At 43.7% G+C, this 20,961-nt stretch overlaps 2 protein-coding genes across 3 annotated transcripts; one reads left to right on the top strand and one right to left on the bottom strand.

Annotated features, from left to right (window-relative positions):
• Positions 1-1,035: 1,035 nt before the first annotated feature.
• CTSZ (cathepsin Z) lies at positions 1,036-6,815 on the top strand. Its single transcript, XM_080354885.1, has 6 exons — positions 1,036-1,348; positions 2,057-2,220; positions 4,044-4,223; positions 4,827-4,977; positions 5,231-5,393; positions 5,883-6,815. Exons 1-6 carry the CDS (start codon positions 1,209-1,211, stop codon positions 5,994-5,996), a joined length of 912 nt encoding a protein of 303 aa, XP_080211011.1. The 5' UTR covers positions 1,036-1,208; the 3' UTR covers positions 5,997-6,815.
• Positions 6,816-7,770: 955 nt separating this feature from the next.
• On the bottom strand, positions 7,771-17,047 carry NELFCD (negative elongation factor complex member C/D; the record flags this gene model as incomplete). 2 transcript variants are annotated; one of them, XM_080354517.1, is made up of 15 exons in its annotated part: positions 7,771-8,754; positions 9,151-9,280; positions 9,626-9,766; positions 9,989-10,084; positions 10,417-10,531; positions 11,177-11,316; positions 11,851-11,985; positions 12,635-12,800; positions 13,182-13,312; positions 14,031-14,183; positions 14,752-14,859; positions 15,174-15,283; positions 16,256-16,365; positions 16,526-16,638; positions 16,982-17,047. In XM_080354517.1, the coding sequence occupies 15 exons, from the start codon at positions 17,045-17,047 to the stop codon at positions 8,720-8,722; spliced, it is 1,749 nt and encodes a 582-aa protein (XP_080210643.1). In that variant the 3' UTR covers positions 7,771-8,719. The 2 variants fall into 2 exon arrangements, with proteins under 2 accessions (XP_080210643.1, XP_080210644.1); XM_080354518.1 differs by having other exon boundaries at positions 13,182-13,309.
• Positions 17,048-20,961: the final 3,914 nt, after the last annotated feature.

Below are 20,961 nucleotides of genomic sequence, written 5' to 3'. Positions count from 1 at the left end.
GCCTTTGAAGTCCTATACAACCACAGCTACTGCTGAGTTTGGATCATTCGATGAATTGTCAAACAAAAGTCACCGGCACAGCAGCCAGGCTCAGTTCTTACTCTGCTCTTGGTTTTGTTGCTTTGGTTCTCAGTGCCTCCGTTTACGCATAATGTGGAGCTAACAAATCTCATACCTTTTATAAAAAGCACTGAGATCTAAGGAAAAAAAGCTGTGAGGGAAGAACTGGCTGTGGTTTAGTAAACCTGTTTACCAAAGATGAAAACTCCAGCCAGCATATGGAAAAGAGAGACTAATAGTTGACCCACACAGATACGTAAACCTTCTGTGGGAAAATTAGGGAACTATTTTTAGTATTGACTGATACTTGTAGCAGAATCTTTAAATGTGCTGAACCCTTAAGCCTAAAAAAAAAGGGACAAAGGCCTGTATTCCTTTGCAAAATATGGTATAAAAGGCTTGAGAAATTCAGAATTTGGGACTAGTTTTAAAAAAAACCCCAACCAAACAAAAACCCAGCCGGTCTGCTCTGTGTAATCACAGGGTTGCTGCACAGTCCTATACAACACGGATGTGTTAGGCCAAAGGTCAAGAATCCTGTAACCCAGTCCCAGTCTGCATCAGTCGTGAAGTCCTCTGCTCATAAACCCTGTGTTGACAGCGACTGCACATTTGAATCACCACAGTATTTTAACAGCTTTTCCTTTTTTTGCCCCTGCACTCCCCGCAGTGCCAAGTGCACAAGGGGCTGCAGCTCCCGCAGCCCCAGAACAGCGATTTAAAGCCTCTCACCGGTTTGTCCACATAATTACAGAATGGTTGGGTTTGGAAGGGACCCCTGCTAAACCCACCTGCTAAAGCAGGGTGACCAGAGCGGATCGCACAGGATCGTGTCCAGGCGGGTTTTGAACATCTCCAGAGAAGGACACTCCACGACCTCTCTGGGCAAGGCTCCTTAACCCCTAAGAAATTAAGTTACCATTAGGAAGAATTTAACGATGTACGCACTGTAATTATCGTCAATCCCGCTTCCGCTATGCAGACGTTGATTAACACGAAATGAGGAGACGATGGAGGCTCCGCAGCGCCCGCCCCGCAGGTGAGTCCCGGCCGCGCCCCAGCGCCCGCCCCGGCCCGCCCCGCCGGGCCCTCCCCGCGCTTAAACGCCGGGCCGGGAGCCGCGGGGAGGAAGGTGCTGCTGCCCCAGCATGGCTGCTGCGTCCCGGCTGCTCGCGTCCCTGCTGCTGCTGCTCTGGGGCTGCCTCTGCCCGCCCGCCCGCGCCGGGCTCTACTTCAGAGAAGGGCAGAGCTGCTACAAGCCGGCCCCGCGCAGGGCTCCCAGCCTGAGGTGAGGCTCGCTCCCGCCCCTCCGGGGACTGCCGCCCGGACCCCCTCCGAGCGGCCTCACGGAGAGGAACCCGGGGGTGCCCCTTGGATGGGGCTGGGCGGGCACGGTTTGCGAATCCGGCATCGCCCGGCTCGGGGTGGGGGATCCCAGGAGCGGGCAGCCGTGGCGCCCGGTCGGGGTTCGGGGGCTCCCTGGGGGCGGGCAGCCCTGGACGCCAACGCCCGGTCGGGGTTCGGGGGCTCCCCAGGGCGGGCAGCCCTGACTCCCAGCGCCCGGTCCGGGTTCGGGGGCTCCCCAGGGCGGGCAGCCCTGGCCCCCAGCAGCCGGTGGGGGTTCGGAGACTCCCCGGGGGCGGGCAGCCCTGGCCCCCAGCAGCCGGTGGGGGTTCGGGGACTCCCCGGGGGCGGGCAGCCCTGGCCCCCAGCGCCCGGTCGGGGTTCGGGGGCTCCCCGGGGCGGGCAGCCCTGGCCCCCAGCAGCCGGTCGGGGTCCGGGGTCCCGGGGTGGGGGTCGCTCTGCAGTGTTGGTCACGAGACCGCGCCGGGAGCGGTCACGCTGCCCGCAGTCACGTGACCCGCCATGCTCTCTGGCCACTCGCAGTTACGAAACTCTTTGAAAATTGCCTTTAAAAAAACCCAATCCTGCAATTAGCCTGAAAATACGGGCAGGAGCAGCGAGGGAACTAGCTGTTCTTTCTGCCGCCGCGCAGGACCTACCCCCGCCCGCACGAGTACCTGGACGTCTCCGCGCTGCCCGAGAGCTGGGACTGGAGGAACGTGAACGGCGTCAACTTCGCCAGCACCACTCGGAACCAGCACATCCCGCAGTACTGCGGGTCCTGCTGGGCCCACGGCAGCACCAGCGCCTTGGCAGGTACGCTGTGCATGGGGCTGCGTGCTGACTTACTGCCTGCCAAGCTGGTTGCCCCCAGTGATTTACAGTTTTTGGAAAGCAAAGGAGGTTTATCTTCAGCTTACAAAGTAGCTGGTAGAAAGAAGAGGTGCCAAATTACTGTGGTGATTAATGCAGCAAAAGCCAAGGCTGAGATGTTTCTGAATACACAGGAATGGGGGAATTCCAAAGCCGGCAGCTGAAGGCAAGGAAGCCTGGTTTCAATAAAGCAATCGCAGTGGGGCTGTCCCCACCTGCTCAGAAATACTGTGAGAGGGGAACACTGGCATGGTTAAAAAGCTGATTGCAGGTGCAGTGTGTTAATAGCTCCTGCTGTTTAGGGCCTGGAGCAAGAACTGGGTTTTCAGCCCCTCTCTGGTAGCAGCAGATGCCAAAGCAGTGATCATCTCTGCTTCCTTTTGTGGTACCTCAGCCCGCTGTGCTCTGTCTACAGCAGCAAGGGGCTGCCCAGCGCAGCCTGGAGATGAGGAAGTGAAAGAAGCTGCCTCCTGTGGGAAAGGCCTGCAGCGTATTAGCATCAAAAGCCCCATCATTCAAAGGAACTGACTACCAGAGCACACAGACAAATCTGGTTTCAGCAGATATCCATCAGTTTTGTGGGAAAAGGGAAGAAGGGTTTGCTTCAACTGGAGGAGTATTTTGTCTAGAGAGAATGTCATGATTTGCATGCAACAGTAGCATGCTGCAGCAGTACTGTTTGTGTAGGGAGGTTGTAAAAGGATTAGCTCGGAAGGACAAATAAAGGAAACTGCAGGAATGGGAAGATAACTGAGGTGCAAGTGGAGAGCAGGAATTGCAAAGGATCTGTTCTTAAGCAGTACAAGAATATAGATATGCATGAAACCTGCCATGATGCAGTGAAGTATGAGGACAGGTAAAATATAGCAACTTCTTAATTATATAACTTGGGTTAAAACTTGACCAACTTAACCAGTATATGTGTCTTCATAAGTATGAAAGGCTGATTTTTAAAATCAGGATGTGTTTTCTGAACTGCTGTGACTAGTTAAAGTTCGTTCCTTCTCCTGTTGCTGGCAGACTAGGCTGGGATAATGCCTCCCAGTCCTGTCAAGTGTAGTTGAATGTTGTTAGCACTAATAGGATTAAAAGTACCACAGTGGCATCAGTTAAGACTCTTAATGCACTGTGAGAAGCAGTTTATAAATACTCATGAGGAAGCTTCTCTGCCAAGTAAGCCAGTTGTTTCCTACAAAATAAGACAGCAAGGTGATGATGCCTGTCTGAGATGGCATGATAACATGGAGATGTTGGCATAACAGCGAGGATATACTTCTGAGAGCTCTTCCTTTCTTTAAGTTTGTGAAGACTGTCTCTTGAGACCTGGGCTGCATGACTGTCTATGTGGGTTTATGCATAAATCTTTACTCCTGTAGAAGAGGCTGGTGAGAGCTGGTTTTATGTGTATTTGAAAACTCTTTGCTGTCGTAGCCAGGAAACAGATCTGGAAGCTTTCAGAAGCTGTGACTTGAATTAAAAGAGGTCTAGGGCACTTCAGGGCTTTAAACAGATCTTGCTCATCTGCATATTTTTGTGGAGTTTTTAATGGAAAAAAAACTTAATGGAAACCCACAATAGTAAGTCAGCCTGCTGTTTTGAGTTGGTCATGCTGTGTGCCTCACTGTTGGCAATAAAGCCTTTTCCAACCACAAGTACTGTTGCCTGCAAACAGTTACAGGTTCAAAGGAGAGGCAGTTTTAACACTAGTTGCAGTGTGTAACCACCCACTTACTCCACTAACAAAACCTGATTTCTTATCCTTACAGATCGAATCAACATAAAGAGAAAAGGGGCATGGCCTTCTGCCTACCTGTCTGTTCAGAATGTGATTGATTGTGCTGAGGCAGGGTCCTGTGAAGGTGGAGACCACTCGGGTGTTTGGATGTATGCCCATGACCACGGCATCCCAGATGAGACCTGCAACAACTACCAAGCTAAGGATCAAAGTATGATGCCTGTTTGCTTTGCTCTAAGACTTCAGCCCAGGTTGAGCAGATCTTAACATTAAAAAAATATGTAGTTTCTTGGGTTTTCAGTGTACTGGTTCCTGCCTTTGTGTAGTACTTGCTGTTTGACTGACAGAACAGGTTTTATTTACAGGCCTGTGGTGTCTCTCTTTACTCTAGCCAGACAGCATAGCATTAAATCATGCCCAGACAAGTTTGCACAGCTGAATTGTTTAAACTTAATCTCTTAAATCTGTGAGATACAATCTGTAATGTACTGAAATATTTACATGTATCACCTCAAGCTAAACAAAGGAGAAATGTAACCTTTGTCTGGTCATGTATGACCATAATAGTTTATGTATAGAGAAGCACATCTGAGACACTTCGTCATTAAAGCACTTAGATCTATGAAGTAAAGAATAGTAACTAGTGACTGTAGAGTCTTCAAATGTGGTTTCCAGAAAGGAGTTTAGTTCACCAGTATTGGTGATTAAGTTCTTATCTGCTTTGATTAAAAGGGAAAAAAAAAAGCTTAGTGAGATATCATTAATCAACTTAAAGCGTTTTTCTGCAATGATAATCTCACTTTTTTTTTTATAGAGTGTAAGAAGTTTAACCAGTGTGGAACTTGTGTCACTTTTGGAGAATGCCACGTGATAAAGAACTACACCCTCTGGAAAGTTGGTGACTATGGGTCTGTCAGTGGAAGAGAAAAAATGATGGCAGAAATTTATACTAATGGACCAATTAGGTAAATATCTTGAATGGTAAAAAAGAAAATGTTTCTCATGTAATAATATTGGGACTGAAATATGTGAGAGCCAGTCTAATGACTAAAGGTGCATTTCTCCACTCTTGCGTGTTAGTAGCTCTGTACTATCATGCAGGCTTTAGCATGTTTGTACATAAATTGAGCTCTGAAGCCAAAATGCAAAAAAAAGTGTTTTAGCCAGGCCCCTGCCCCGATCCCCCTGTATAAAAATGCTTTCTCTGTTTCCTTACAGCTGTGGCATAATGGCTACAGAAAAGCTGGATGCTTACACTGGAGGACTTTACACAGAGTACAACCCCTCGCCTGTGGTGAATCACATTGTATCTGTGGCTGGCTGGGGTGTAGAAAATGGAACAGAATACTGGATTGTTCGCAACTCATGGGGTGAACCCTGGGTAAGGAAACGTGGGAGCAAACATGTTTGCAGAATGACTTTAGAGGTGAGGTGGGGTTTTCCCCTTGCAAACAGGAAGCTGCAAAGCTAGCCTGGGGATAGAAAAACTTCCTTTGAACTAGACTAGCAATTAAAAAATTAAACAGAACTAATCTGAAGACAAGGATATTCAGCCGAAGTTACTTGAGTAATGTCAACTCAATCCCAAACACCACCCTTCTGTGCACATGCAGCTCCCGTTATGGGCAACTGTAAATGACTGATAGTTGTAATCAAAAATCAAGTCGCATTCCTGGCATAGATGAGGGGGATGTAAATTCACCAAGCAGATTGCCCCTTTAAACAAGGTTGCCCTGTGAACCCATGTTATACTTCATCTTGAATGAATTACTAAATTCACTTATTCATATTTGGAAGACAGAACAGACTGAGCATACTTTTTTTTTTAATAGTTGTTTTCTAATTTACAATGCAAATGAATTCTTTACAGGGTGAAAGAGGGTGGCTGAGGATTGTGACAAGTGCATATAAAGGTGGAAAAGGAGCAGAGTACAACCTTGCTATTGAAGAGGACTGTGCATATGGAGATGTTGTTCTTCCCTGATCCTGTATGGTACATCTGTCTGTTCAGGAACTATGTTGGGAAGCTTCCCAACACCACCTTTTTCTGTTTAAAGAATAGTAGGCTAAAACTGTTTCACAGTTCAAAACCATCAGGCAGTTCTGCAAAACTAGCCCAGATAGAAAGAGATGATGTCTTCTAAGCAAATTAAATAGAGCTGCCTTTAGATAATTTAACTTGGAAAAATAATTTACCCATTAAAAAGTTGTCTGCCTTGATGCACAGTACCTAAATCATATTGACTTTATCACTGAAACTACATATGTAAATCTCTCTATATTTTTTAAATATAAATTATGTAGACACACAAAGAAGGAACAATTATACTCAATATTTGGGTCTAGAGCTTATATTAAATTTTCTAACAATATTAAGCAAATATCTCACAATGATGCAGATGAAAAACCAAAGCTCAGTCTGGACATGATGTAACAAAAAACTAAATCCCCTGTTGTTTCCTTGACCTCCAGATGAAACAATGTTGTTGGAAGTCTCATATAATGCAGTTGGTTTTATCCAAGCAAAATGATCAACATAAGTCTAAATGTTCTTAGTTATTTAATTAGTCTTGTCTCTGTTCAAATTCCTTACTTTAACATGTGATTTGCTGTGCTGTTTTTCTCCCAAAGAGGCAAAGTAAAAGTTGTGACAACCCAGAATTCTTAACGAATTTCAAGAAAGGTAGCAAATTGTCTTCCTTAAAACTGAGCCAGTTACTAAGTGGCAAGTCAGTGCCATATAAAATGTTATTAATTGGCATTGTTAATTGCATGTAATAAAGGGACTTTTTATCTTTAATGACTTATGAATACATGTTTTTAGTCATTGCTGTACCTCACAAGCAGTCTCATGCAGCAGCCCTGCTACCCAAAGCTCACCCCAGACAGTACAGCTTCTACTGGACCCATTCTATGGTTGACACCACAGCGTATACAGCAGCTATGATGGTTCAGACAACAATTCAAGGTAAATTACACCATCTCTACCCATGCTGGAGATTGATACATGCTACAAGGAAGCATCCAACTTCAAGCAAGGGAGAGAAGACATTCAGGTGCTGTAGAACTCCACTTGTAAACTAAAGCTTTTTAGGGCTACAGAGAAGGAAAAAGGGTAATCTAATCTACATGGGTAAGTGCCGAGGAACTCAAGTGTTCAGAGGAAGCAATACTAATTTTGATCACCAAGGAAATAAAAAGTATACTTTGTTTGAACAGCTGGCAAATTTGTGACAGAAAGGAACAAGCTGCTCTTGATAATCTCTAAGATGAACCATAAGGCTACATCCTAAAATGAAGCTCTACAGACTGAATTGTTTCTGTAGTTAATTAAACCTTGGAAATTCAGGGGCTCCAAAAAGCCACACATGCATGTTAATTCTACTTATAATGAAAAGCAGGTCTCATGCAAGTTTAAATGGTGAGTTAGCTGGAATGATAGTATATCATCTTCTATTCAAAGATACGCAAACAAGTTCAGAACAACTTCTCCAGAAGTGAGTTTTGCCCTTTTCAGGCTGTGCTTTAAGTTTATTAGGTGGCTATAAGTGTTACTAGGGTAAGCTCAGCTGCTGTGGAGTATGTCTGTGAGGGACTGGCTAAGCAAAGGCAAGGTGCTCTCCTTTCTATAAGGGGTTAAGAATCTATACAATTGGATGTTGCCTCAAGAACTATCACAGTAGCTTAAGAGTTCCCATTCATGAATCACTGACAACAGAGAGGAACAAAGAGCAGGCTTAATGAAACTTCAAAAGAAATCTCTGGAAAAGAAAAAAGTCCTTTATTTAAAGGTTAATTATAATCTTGGGTATATCCCCCACTGTTTGGCATCAACCAGGACAGAGTAGAGATAAGTATAAAAATCAAGCCACAACAAGCAGTAACAAAATTGCTGCACACATTCATATTTTTGGACAGCAGTGGAATTCTGACATGGTAATGAAACTTACCAGTAACAGCTGATGCAGCTATTTAACAAAAATATAGATTCTGAAAGAAAACACACGCTGGATTCATCTGTTAATACAAAACTAACTTAGATTCTTACACCACTACTTGGGTTACATGAAACGTGTGGGTTTTTTTCATAGCAGTAAAGATGTCCAATATTTAGAATTCTAACACAGCTCAAAGGTGAGAAAGGCAGCATTGTGGCTTCTCTGCAGCACAGGGTTAATCACACAAATTCAATTTTTTACAGCACACAACATCAAAACCTAGAGCCTTCAAAATTCAGTCTTCAGAGAACTATCTGTGAAGTGGTTTTAGTAGAACTACCTTCCCTGTTCTTCAGGTTTTGGATATTACACAAAGAATCAGTGACAAGTTCTGCAAGCAACCAAACTAACATTGTTTGAATTAAGTCAGTTTCTCTCCTCCTATTCCCTTCAGAATATTCAGATTTATAATGATTTGTTTAAGAACAGAAAATCCTTACTCCATTTTCTAAAGTACATTAACGGTCCTTTGATATGAAGCTCAAGGTCACCATGCAAGTCAATCAAATGCCCTTCAGTCCTTTCTTCCCTGTTTTGGGTTTGTTGAATTTTTTGTTTGGGTTTTTTTGTTCTGTTTTTGTTTGGTTTTGATGGGTTTTGTTTGTTGGGGCTTTTTTTTTGCCTGTGTTACCCAGTCATAGAACGTTACTGCTGGAGAGTATGGAGAAGTAGTCATCACGTGCTCTGCGTTCTTCATGTTTTCCATGGCTTAGTTCATCATAATAAAGTTAGATTTGCAATGAGCTTAAAAGAAGAAACAAACAAACCAACAAAACAAAGAAAAAGTGTTCAGTACATCACTCCAATTTATCTGTTGGCATGTGGATTTCTGCATTATATAAATAATTTGGATTTCAGGGTATAGACGATGTTTTTAAGATAGGAGTGTATTATGACAGACTACTTCCCTTCCTATTGTTTACTTACTACAGTGCTAGTTGCCAAAAGCAGCATTTATCTCTAAGTTCCTCATTACTACCCAGAAATTCTTGATTAAAGGAAATTGGCTTAACACAGGCCCCTAAAAGGGAAGTTATCTGTGCAAAGAGCTGGCAGACATTCCTAGTTTTAGCAACACTACTTGCAAATTGGAACGAATACAAAAAGGAAGCAGGTATGCAAGGAATAAACGTGACTTACCTATAAACTCAGTGACAGGATCGTGTTCGCCTTCTGTTTTAATAGTACCTGCAATACTTTCATTCTCCAAGATGGGAAGAAAAAGCTGTACGAAGTCTGAGGTATATGGAGGGGCAATCACATCCAGCACCTGAAACAGCAGACAAAAATGGATTATTCTTCCCCTTAGAGAGGTAGTAGGGACACTACTTAATTCATAATACTAGTCTTGAAAGCATACAAGTAGTTGCACTTAAGACCTTTTGTTCTCCATTCAAGTAGTTAATTATATATTCTTGTGGTACTCTACCCAGTACCTTAACATTTTCAGGAGTGAAGAGTCAGTAACACTCATCACATCCTTGTGAGTACCGACATGACATACATTGATATTACTGACATCACACACATTGCTCAGGATCTGATCTTGCAATATTTTTGAATCTGAGGTAAGCTGATTTAATATCCAAACACACACACAATTTTCACTGCTGACCTCAGTAACAAAGTATCTGATGAGAGAGATATCGGTATCTAGCTTCTCCAAGCACTTGCGGATATAGCTGACAACAGGCAGGACGTATCCTCGACTGAGTAAGTGCACCATCCTATCCAAAAGAGTCTTCTTCAACTCCAGCTGATGGTGTGGGGAGGGAAGAATCACACATTAGAACCTCCTCTCAGAATTGTGCAGTTTTTATTGCTAATTCTTACTGATTCAATATCTGCTATGTTACTTTTTAACCATGACCGTATTCCTAAATTAAACTCTTAAAACTGCTGTGACAGCAAAAGCTGTTATCTTGAGTAAGTGTAACTAATACGAAGGAACACAAATACCAAATCCTTTGAGAATCACCTGCTCCATTACGTCAAGCTGTGAATGTTCTGTTTCAAAGAGCTTGACGAGAAGCTGCAGAACCTGGGGATGAAGCAGCTGATGGCAGGTACTGATCTGCAAACAAGATGGGAAAGTCAGATCCTCAGAACTCCAATTTAAAAACTAGAGTAGTCTTTATTAGACAAGTTTACATTCATGTTCAGTGCCAGATGCAAATACTTTTAGAAATGTATTCCACCGTTACTTTTTCTGACACCCAAGCTTTCCTGGTGCAAATAATGCTGAGATGACAAAACCAAATAACTAATGCCGAATAGAAGCAGATTAATCTCTGTATATTTACTGACTTACTGCAAGTGATAGGCATTCAGTAAACTGGATGTAATTCCACTTACAGGTGTCGAAAGTGTTTTTACTCTTCAGCAAGATTTTCTATCCGCTTTTACCTCATCCAATAATGCCAGATGAACCGGAGTGTGATCAGTCTGCAGTTGGAAGTATCGTGGTTCTGACACTGTCCAGTCCACCCACTTCAATACACCCATGGCCACCACTGGGAACCTACAGAAAAAAAAGATTACTTTAGCACAAAACAAACAAATCAACCAACCAAGAAACCTCCTAGTAAATTTAGAAATAAAAAAATCTTTCAGTATATTCTAATGGTTACTAAAGTTTCAGTTTAACTTACAGCAGAATTCATAAAGCTCAAAAGTTTTACTTGAAAAGTTGCCAGCACATCAAGAAAGGCTGGAGGAAAATTCTTTCTACAAAGAAACTCCCTGCTCAGCACAAAATGTGAAAAATAGGCAAGAAAATTCATGTACACTCCCAGTTTGTTCCAGTTTATCCAATATCTGCTATTTCATAGTTTTAAGAGAAGGATGGGTGCATCTATTGCTAGGGAGGCTTTATTATGAAGACCAAGTAATTTGTCATCTTTTTCCAGTGACAGAGAAAAGCATGTTTGATGACACATGATGGACAAGTTATCAGTGAAAGTCAAAATTTATGCGCTCATGGGAGAGATTCCAAAGAGTCAGATGTACAATTCTGAAAGCTGCTTTCAGCCCACAGCTTCACGTGTTCTACAGCAAGGACATTCTCGAAGCGTAGCCCACGAAGGCATTTCCCTTTAGCAGTACTGCCTCTCCTAAAAACCGCGTTCTTTCCAACAGCTGAGGCTTGGGACCAGTCTCTGCTCACCTGATGCACTGATAGAGAGTGCTCAGTTCTGCAACCAGCTCTGATGCCCCTTTGTTCTCATTGCAACACAGATTGTGAACAGTCTCAATGGCTTTTGAGGTTGACTTGAGTTCATCCTTGTTTATGCTGACTCTCTTGTTCTGAAAAATTGCAAGGTTTGAATGCAAGAGTTGTGAATATAACAGATGTCTCTGGTTATTTAAGGAAAGGAATTGTAACCTGTGATAAGCCTAAGATCACATAATTTTTCTCAAAACTTACAATCAAGTGCAAGTTTCAGAAGAACTAATTATCAATGAGCTGAAGTACAAGGATGTTTGCTTTGTTTAATTCCCTAAGAATTACTTTATCCACTTCATAGAATTAAATTCCTCTTCCTCTGAAAAAGCACACGCAATTCTTGCAGCACAGAACTGCTACTGATAACCTTTGAGGGGAGGTGGAAGAAGAGAGTAAAACTACTCAGTGCACTCAAACCATTATAGTACTATTTGATTATGAAAATCTAGGCTTTTTAGTCATTTCAGTTGAAGCAAGAAACTTTCATATAAAAACAAGTAAATTAAGCTGAATACCTTATTTTAAAGTGAGCAACTTCACGACCACACATTCTTTTTCAGCGCAGTCAAGCCACTGCAGGTAAAAATAATGGTATTCACAGACCCGAACATTACCTTTTTCCACATCTCTACTACACTAGCTGCATATGCCAGTATGTGAATATATTTATGTTTGTGGTCCTGGTTGATCTTAGCACCTGGCTTAAACAATGACTGCATGAACAGGTCCAGAAAGGCAGGTACTCGAATCTGTGAAGAAAACAAATGGTTTGTTAGAGCTGATAATTGTAACAGGTGACTAAAAATAGTTTTTCCATCTGATATACTTTGCATAGAATGATATATAACACATTCCCCCTTGGGAGTAGGTTAGATAGTCTTCTGAAGGGACACAAACTTTAGATACACACAAAACAACCCCCACTCTCCCACAAAAAACCCAAGACACACCAAACAAAAAGAGAGTTACAGACTATATTGCTGAAGTACCTAAATGCCACCATTTGTTACCAGAACCCATGTTAAAACAAGGCAGTGAGAAATGTGAAACGCTCTTTAGGCCTCCTTACAACAACAACAAAAAACCACCCAGTTTTGCAGGTGTTTTTTCCTTTTTTTTCTCCAAAAGAAGTTAGTTAATTCCTTGCCATCTTTATCTCCTATTGAGAAGATCTTTTTACATCTAATTTAAATTAATTAAACACAACTTGGAATGATTACAGAAAAAAATCCATCAAGAAGCTAATGCAAAATACAAGTAGTCATTTCACATTTAGACATTACTTAAAATTATAAAGGAATGAGCCTAACTTCTGTGTCGATACAAGACGACCTCATATTTCTGAGTGCTACTGTAATAGAAGTAAGTTTCAGACGCTATAAAAAGAGAGATACTCACCAGTTCTACTGGAGGTGGGTCCATGCTTGTGAACATTTTGAAGAGGACAGTGATATCTGCTGGATTCAGAGCTCCTTTGGACAACATTGCACCAAGAGCCTGACATGCTCGAGGATAGGAGGCTGCAGTGCCCAGCGCTAAGGTGATCTGACTGGCATCATGCCCTCTAGATGAAGAACAAACACACACAGCAACTTATTTTCTTAATTCAGACATTTTCATTTTAGCCACACTGAATCAACAGGGCACATCCTATGGAATGTAACGCCTTAGGGCAGAACCCCTTATCCTGGGTAATTATAGAAACAGGCCTGTATTATTTTTTTAAAGACAAAAACTTCAACTCTTCCTGTTCAGATTTCAGGTCTCCTAGTACAAGACACTGAACTTTTCTGTTGATCTACAAATTAAGGTCTGCTAAAAGGACTGCTCTGTCGCCACTAAGAATTTTCCATTTGCTAGCAAAAGGTAATCAAGGATGGGCAAAAGACAACAGTTTACCAATTTTGGTGACTTACATTTCATTAATAATATAACTCTCACTTACTTCTCATGCGCGTATCGCTGAACCTCCTGGGCAATCCGTCTGACAGCCGACCCTCCTTGCTCTTCCTGAGCTAATATGGACATCATAGACTGGGCAAAAAGATACGTGTGTTCTCCATGGCACACCATCTTCTGTGAAAGCACACAGCAAAACTCTTACCAGTCAACAAGAAACATGCAGGTACGCTTCTGTGATTACATTGCCGCAAAGATTTTACTGAAATCTATTCATTAAAAGGAAAACACCACACCACAAACAACTAAACAAGAAAACCAAAAACCCAACTGCTAATAAAATACAGAAAATACAACATCACTCTGCATTCGTACTATGCAAGAAAAAATGGCTAAATTGAGAACTTCATTTCTTAAATGCCAGAATTGAGAGGAAATTCTATCCTAATAGCACTCAGTACTTTCTTTGCAATATTTAAAAAGTAAGAGAAGTACAAAGCCATCTGAAAGTCATTATGCTATTTCACAACACAGAACATAAGCTGGATTGATTCAGACAGCAACTTCCACACTGACATGGATGATAAAAGAATTATTTTAATTTGCCAGGGGACTGACCAGACTGATCTTTAGATCTTGCATTAAATGTGAAACACAGTTCTCCCTTCACCTTTTTACAATCCATTTAATATGTGCCACATAAGCAACCCAAGGAATTCTTAGTCACAGAATAATCAAAAAGCATACATTTCTATTATTTAACTCATATAGTTTCTCTTCATAAGCTTTTGTAAGACTTGATGTCAAGATTCTCTACAATCCCACAATGACTTGTGTATCTTAAGCAGAAAGGAAAACACTACTTTCTTTCCACATAAAAGGGAAAAAAACTTACAGCAAACTCAGGGAGGTTTTTTTCAAGGTTTTCTTCTCCTCCATCTAAAATTGTTGCCAGAGATGTACGCAGGACTCTGGAAAATACTTCCAGCTGCTGACATGCTGTTGAAACACTGGTTATTTCCCCTTGATATCCAGCATCAGATATAAGCTATAAAAACAAAACAAAAATTTGTAGTATTCACATTTATATTTCAGATACCCCAACAAGTCTAAATGATGACACAGAATGTAAGATTTCCCTCTGCATACACTTACTGGAATTCATGCTTATCTTTTAGACTTCAGAAAAGGAAACCAATAAAGATGTAGCAAAAAAAAGTAAACCACAATGAAATAAAAATGTTTCAGAGCACAGCAAGATACAACATTCTCTTCTTGTCATAGAACATACAAAACTGACTGAAATGTTCTACTGCACCAGAAATCCTGAATTTTCAAATACAGATCACAAGGTAAAAACCCAAATAACCCCCACAAAACACAAAAAACCCAAAACAACAACAACAAAAGCAGTACTTCAAACTGGGAAACTACTTACTACCTGCAACCTGTAACACAATTCCTCCCACCGATGTGTACTTGTGCTGTTCTGACATTTGAATAAGCAACGTTAGCAGGAATACATAAAAGGTACAGGCAAGACCGCAGCCAATATCTGATGCCAGAACAATCGGCCCTTTATGGATATTCTCATTTATTAGACTTGACTATACTACCTTCACAGTAAAATTCAGCATTAAACAGTCAGGATGGGCTTCTGCCAACTTGTAAAAGAGATCTCTCCACGTAGTATGTGCTATCATCTGCTCAAGCCAGGCTGGAGTCTGAAAAGATTAGAGCAATAGGGAGAAATGTAAGAACACCTAGTTGCCAAGACCGTTCAAAGTAAACCTTTCACCTCTCAGTAGTCCTGCGAGTTGTTATACAGGACTTTATAACAAAGGAGGATGCATTCCAAGTTTCTAAGTTGTCTAAGCCTCTGAGGACTCCAGTGAGATACAGTTGGTTTTCTGAAACCAGTTGTTACTTAAAGAAAGAGCTTTGAATACACAATTTCCTTTCCCCACCATCTACTCCTCCATTGGCATCTATGTAGATTCCACTCATGTAGACATAGCGACACGGAATCCATGCACACCTCTCCTTCCTCTGTAAAGATGGAATCTGCTTTCCGAGGGTCAAAATGCTTGATAAGTAAGCTCTTTAAATGGTTTTCTACAGTCTCCTGAACTTGCACTGGCTCAACACCTGTACAGAAGGAACAAAAAACTTGGCAATGCAATCCAATCAAACATAGCAGCAACATCTTAAATTTTTCAGCAAGAACAGAAAACACTCAGAAATTAATCAACACAGAAGAGAGGAGAGACACCGGTTCTACCAGCAAGCCACGCTGATATAGACAGATCTAGAGATTCTCAACCTTTTTCCTAAATGCAGACTGTTTACGATCACAGGCAGGTCACACTAGTCCTTTTCTCTTGATGTCTTAGTCATGCAAACAGCAATGCCGGGCATCGCACAAGACTGTCACAGGGCGCAATACAAACTAGAGTCCACCTTTTTAATATAGTGGCTATCGGTAGTTTTGACAGCAAACAACACACAAAATAGTAAAAAGTAGTTCTACATTTCTCAGATGAGAGTATAACACTTTTTATCATTCGTAAACAAAAGTTTACACTAGCTAAGGGACAAAGGTACCACAAGATCATGCTGAACATGTCTTGCAAGTGGCTGCTGAAGAATTCATAAGCAGACAGTAAGGCAGAACTCTTGTCTAACGGAACACAGGCCTCTGTACAAGGACCTTCCAACTAACCAGTGATCCACTGAAAGGGAATAGTAACTAGTAATAAGGTAATTTTTTCAATATTAATTATGTAATACTATTACAAAGTATCACAGACTGCTAACACCATCTACGTAACAGTACTCTTGCCCTTGTACATGAAAACAAAAAGAAGCTATAGTTTATGTAGTTGCTTGAACTGTATTACCATTTATAATACATTTTGTGGGCATTTCAAAATGTTCATCAACAGATCACTTATTTTCTGAGCAGAATAAACATATTATTATTAAAAAATTAATCACACATACAGGATGATGACTTTACAATGAGCCTTTTTCTGAGTATAATCAGATTTGCCACCAATTCAAATATTTCTGACAGAAGGAAGTCTATGGACCCAAATGATACTATATCACTTATCATACCTGTTTGAATGAGCCACTCTGCCAGCAAATTTACAGTCTGTGCCACTGCAGTGTAGTTTTCAGAGAGGAGCTGGATAACGTTCTCTGGAGAACCCCCTGCTTGGAAATACCTGAGAAAAAGATTACAAATTAACTATTTGAAAGTGATACTAAAACCCAAGACCAATTGAACTCTAAAGGCAAAACAACAGCATCATTTATACATTCACACACACACTTCCATACAAAGTGACAACGCTGCACCTAGAACACACATAAGGTTACACTCACCTCTTTAACGTGTTAAATATAGATGGCTCCATTATATAGTCAGGGGTCGAAAATTTCTTCAGGCATTCTTGCTGGACTTCGGCATCGTCTTCTCCCTCCCCATCCTCATCGTCCTGCTGTTGCGCGCACAATCAGCCACCTTTATTACCCGTTTTCCCCCTCTCCTCCCCAGACAAACACGACTTCCCAAAAGTGAAGGTGCAAAACCAAGCACCGTCTTGAAGTCGTTTCCCCCCTTATTCCCGCCTCGGAGCCCCAGGCCCCTCCACAGGACAGACTCCCCCAGTCGCTTTTCGCCCCAGACGCGGATTCCCCGACTCGCAGAGCGAGAGGGCCCGGGAGCCCCTGCCCGACCCCGGAGCAGCGGGTCCCCCGGCAGGGCCCTGGCCGCGCTCCCCTCACAGGCCGCCCCAGGCCCGGGCCGAGCTGCCGCCGCACGGCCCCGCCCGCGCTCACCGCTCCCCCGTCCGCCTCGTTCCCCCACTCCGCCGCGCTGCCTTCGAAGTAATCGGCGTCCTCCATGGCTCCTCCCGCCCCGTACCGTCCCGCCCCGGGCCGAACGAGCAGCGGCGGCCGCCGGAACCAGGCCCCAACCGCCCTGCGGGGCGGGGCGGAGCGGAATGGCGGGCGCGGGGAGGGCGGAGCGGCCGGCCCCGCCGCCGGGGGAAGCGGGAGCGCGGTGGGTGACACCCGGCACCTCCTGCCGCTCCGGGGCCGTGCGGGATGTACTGGAGAGAGTGCAGAGGAGGCGCTGGAGCTGGGGAGGGGCTGGAGCACAAGTGTGATGGGAGCGGCTGAGGGACCTGCGGGTTCAGCCTGGAGAACAGGAGCTGAGGGGAGAACTTATCGCTCTCTGCAACTGCCTGAAGGAGGTCGGAGCATGGAGGGTGTTGGTCTCTTCTCCCAAGTAGCAAGTGATAGGACAAGAGGAAATGGCCTCAAGTTGTGCCAAAGAGGTTTAGATTGGATATTAGGAAAAAATTCTTCATGGAAAGGGCATTGGAACAGGCTGCCCAGGGCAGTGGTGGAGTCACCATCCCTGGAGGGGTTTAAAAGGCATTTAGACAAGATTCTTAGGGACATGGTTTAATGCTAGAGTGAGTTTATGGTTGGACTCGATGATCCTGAGGGTCTCTTCCAACTGAAATGATTCTGTGATTCTAATGTCTTGCCCAATACCGTCCCCCTGCCCCAGGACGAGCTGACAGGAGCCGGCGGCAGCGCGGGCCATGCTGGGGCAGCCGGTGCCTCAGGGCTCGGCCGGTACCTCAGGGCTTGGCTGGTACCTCAGGGCTTGGCTGGTACCTCGGGACTCGGTCGGTACCTCAGGGCTCGGCCGGCTCCTCAGGGCTCGGCCGGTACCTCAGGGCTCGGCCGGTACCTCAGGGCTTGGCTGGTACCTCGGGACTCGGCCGGTACCTCAGGGCTCGGCCGGCTCCTCAGGGCTCGGCCGGTACCTCAGGGCTTGGCTGGTACCTCAGGGCTTGGCTGGTACCTCGGGACTCGGTCGGTACCTCAGGGCTCGGTCGGTACCTCAGGGCTCGGTCGGTACCTCAGAGCTTGGCCGGTACCTCAGGGCTCAGCCGGCTCCTCAGGGCTCGGCCGGTTCCTCAGGGCTCGGCCGGTACTTCAGGGCTCGGCCGGTACCTCAGGGCTTGGCTGGTCCCTCGGGGCTCGGCCGATACCTCAGGGCTCGGTCGGTACCTCAGGGCTCGGTCGGTACCTCAGAGCTCGGTCGGTACCTCAGGGCTCGGCGCTGCTGCTGCCTGAAGCTGGTGCTTATGGTCGCGAGACCTGGGGAATTATGGTTGAAACTGCCCGTGAACGCCAGCAGATAAAAATTAAATATGGAAACGTAAAAACTGGCGCCGTGGCGGCGGTTCCCAAGGGGGTGGAGGGTCCCTCTGTCCCAGGTCAGGCAGTTCATCCCCAGTCAGTCACCGCCGGAGAGCCAAGGCAGAAGACAGCATCCAGTCAGAGGGGAAAAAGGAAGCCAATGGAAATTTAAAAGCAACTTCCCTACCCTGCAAAACGTCCCAGTGCAGCAGCAATTAGACAGGGATTTCAAGGGAAGAGGGAAAAATGGGATGCGTTGATCTTTTCTGTCTGCAGTTGAGTAACAGCAGTTTCCTCACGCTTTCTGAAACATGAAGAGGATACGGAAAACCAGCAACAAGTTGATAGTAATGATCAAATGTTATGGTAGAATTAAAAAAACCCAAGAAGCCAAAGAAAAAAGTCAAAGAATAAGGATGATAACTTGGGTGGAATGGAAGTGGTGAGATTTTTAGGATCAGATTTTAATGGTTAAGTTTTAGTCCCCAAAACTCACCACAGAACATCACAGTGGTTGTGCTCACCTCGGGGCCTCGTCACGGCCCTTCCTGGGGTGCTGGGAGAGGGTCCCCAAGGAGCCGGGCTGAGCTGGGTGCTGCTCACAGTGCTGCAAAGGGAGGGACCAGGTCACAGAGGAAGAGGGAATACATTTGAAATGAAAACTGACCATACAATCTGACCTCAGGCAAGGAGACGGGCAGGAGTGAAATGGAGAGCATGTGAGAGGAACAGAGTCCCTTTGTCCTCAGATCAGCTCCCGTTCTTCGGTTGTATAAGAGCTTAACTGTGAGAAAGGGGAGGGTGAGGGTGTGTTCTGGGGTTTGGAGCGCAGCCAAGAGCGTTGCTGATTAATTATTTAAAAGATCCTTTATTCTCAGTCAGTTTCTAATTGAAAAACAGTAAAAAGAAATTAGTCTTCAATGCAGCCTGTGAAATTGCTTGGTAGGAAAGGCCAAAAAACCCTGTTCAGAAATAAGTTGATGGAGGGTCTTCAAGACTTGAGCCCTTGCTCAAGCGTGGTCACTGTACCAGTTAAAGGGCTTATTGCACTTAAAATTTCAGTATAAAAAATACACAGCACCACCTGCACTGCAGCATAGTATAAGTTGTGCTGTCATATGCTGCCCTACAGCAGTGAAGCAACTCTTTCTGAAACATTTCTTCAACATTTTGGTGAGCCCAGGATAATGTCCTTTTTGCTCTGTCAACAGGAAGGAAAAGAGACTTTTTCAGAATACAAGGCATGGATTGAAGTGGAGGCACAACAGACACATTCTCTAGGCGGTTGCTCGATTGTCTGCAGTCAGGAAGACAAGAAGGTAACATTGCGGTGCTTATCGAAGCACTGCCCATTTCTTATGAGGAAAAGAACTGGGAGAGAAGTGAGAGACTGAGGCTGGAGGCCAATGGAAATAACCTTGAGAAAAAGTTTTTGGCTTATCTCCATTCAGTTAGTGGGCAATTTCCATCTCGTAGACGTGAGAAAATAATAGCGTGCTCACAACAGACAGAGTGATTAACCACTCAGAACTCCTAAGAAAATATCTGACCTCAATTTAATCTATCCCAAACCATGAAAAAAAAGTGTTTTCTGAGAGTTAAGTAAGAAACATCTCTACAGTTCCTGTGCTTCAGCAGCTTTTGTTTTGGCTTGCAATGATGTCGAGTGTTATAAGATGTAAGATTTTGGGCAAATTACTTAACAACTATGCTTCAAGATTTCCTACCTAAAGAAGGGCTGAATACAGCTGATGAAATCATCCAACTTCATTTGATTCCTTCCTGGAATAAAAGAAAATCTCAAACAGAAGAGCACTCTTCCAACAAAACTGTTTGCCTTTTATTCACGTTTAAAGAAATATCTGCCCTGGCATTGTCTGTATGCTAACTGCCTCTGCTCCTTGCTCTCTATGAATTCTTTTAGCATCAATTTGTATTCCAGAATTGTTAGCCCTTTACAAATCACCCAATACATTCAACTACAGATAAGATAATAACTTTCAAATTGAGTAGGAAATTACAGCAGCATCAAGTTAGGCAAATGTGTTGTGGCTTCTTCCTTCTAGGCAAATGAGTTTTGGCTTCTTCCTTCTCAAGCAGAACCTCAAGATCGAGCATTCTTGTTTGTACCTTGAGATCCTCAAGTACTGGTAACAGCGTTATTCCAGACATTGAACACCATGACACTTTGCTAGGAAACTGAGAAGTATTCTGAGACAAAACAAGGTGGGTTTTAGGTTGCCAACATAATGTCATTGTAGTCTCCTTCAAGCATCAGCTTTAAAAGTTTGACCTATGTTTATAAACTGTGGATTACTTAAAAGCACAGCCTCACAGTGCCCCAAGTACTTTGCAAGATGTGCCTATAGTGGAAACGTTTTTTTTCCTTCAAAGTAAGTTCTGGTTGATTTGCAAACTGATAATTAAACTTACACGTCACTGAAGTACCTCCCAGTTCTATAATCTAAGTGCATTTTTTGTGGTTTCTTAGCTAGAGATATTCTGGCCTTTTAGCTACATTCTCTGATCTTGCAAATTTGTATGAGGATCCCAAACTGGGTCACTTACCTGGGGAATGAAGAATTTTCCCCATAAATATG

This window comes from Nesoenas mayeri, assembly GCF_963082525.1.
Source record: "Nesoenas mayeri genome assembly, chromosome: 16".
Taxonomy (NCBI): domain Eukaryota; kingdom Metazoa; phylum Chordata; class Aves; order Columbiformes; family Columbidae; genus Nesoenas; species Nesoenas mayeri.
This window is presented reverse-complemented; position numbering and strand designations above follow the sequence as displayed.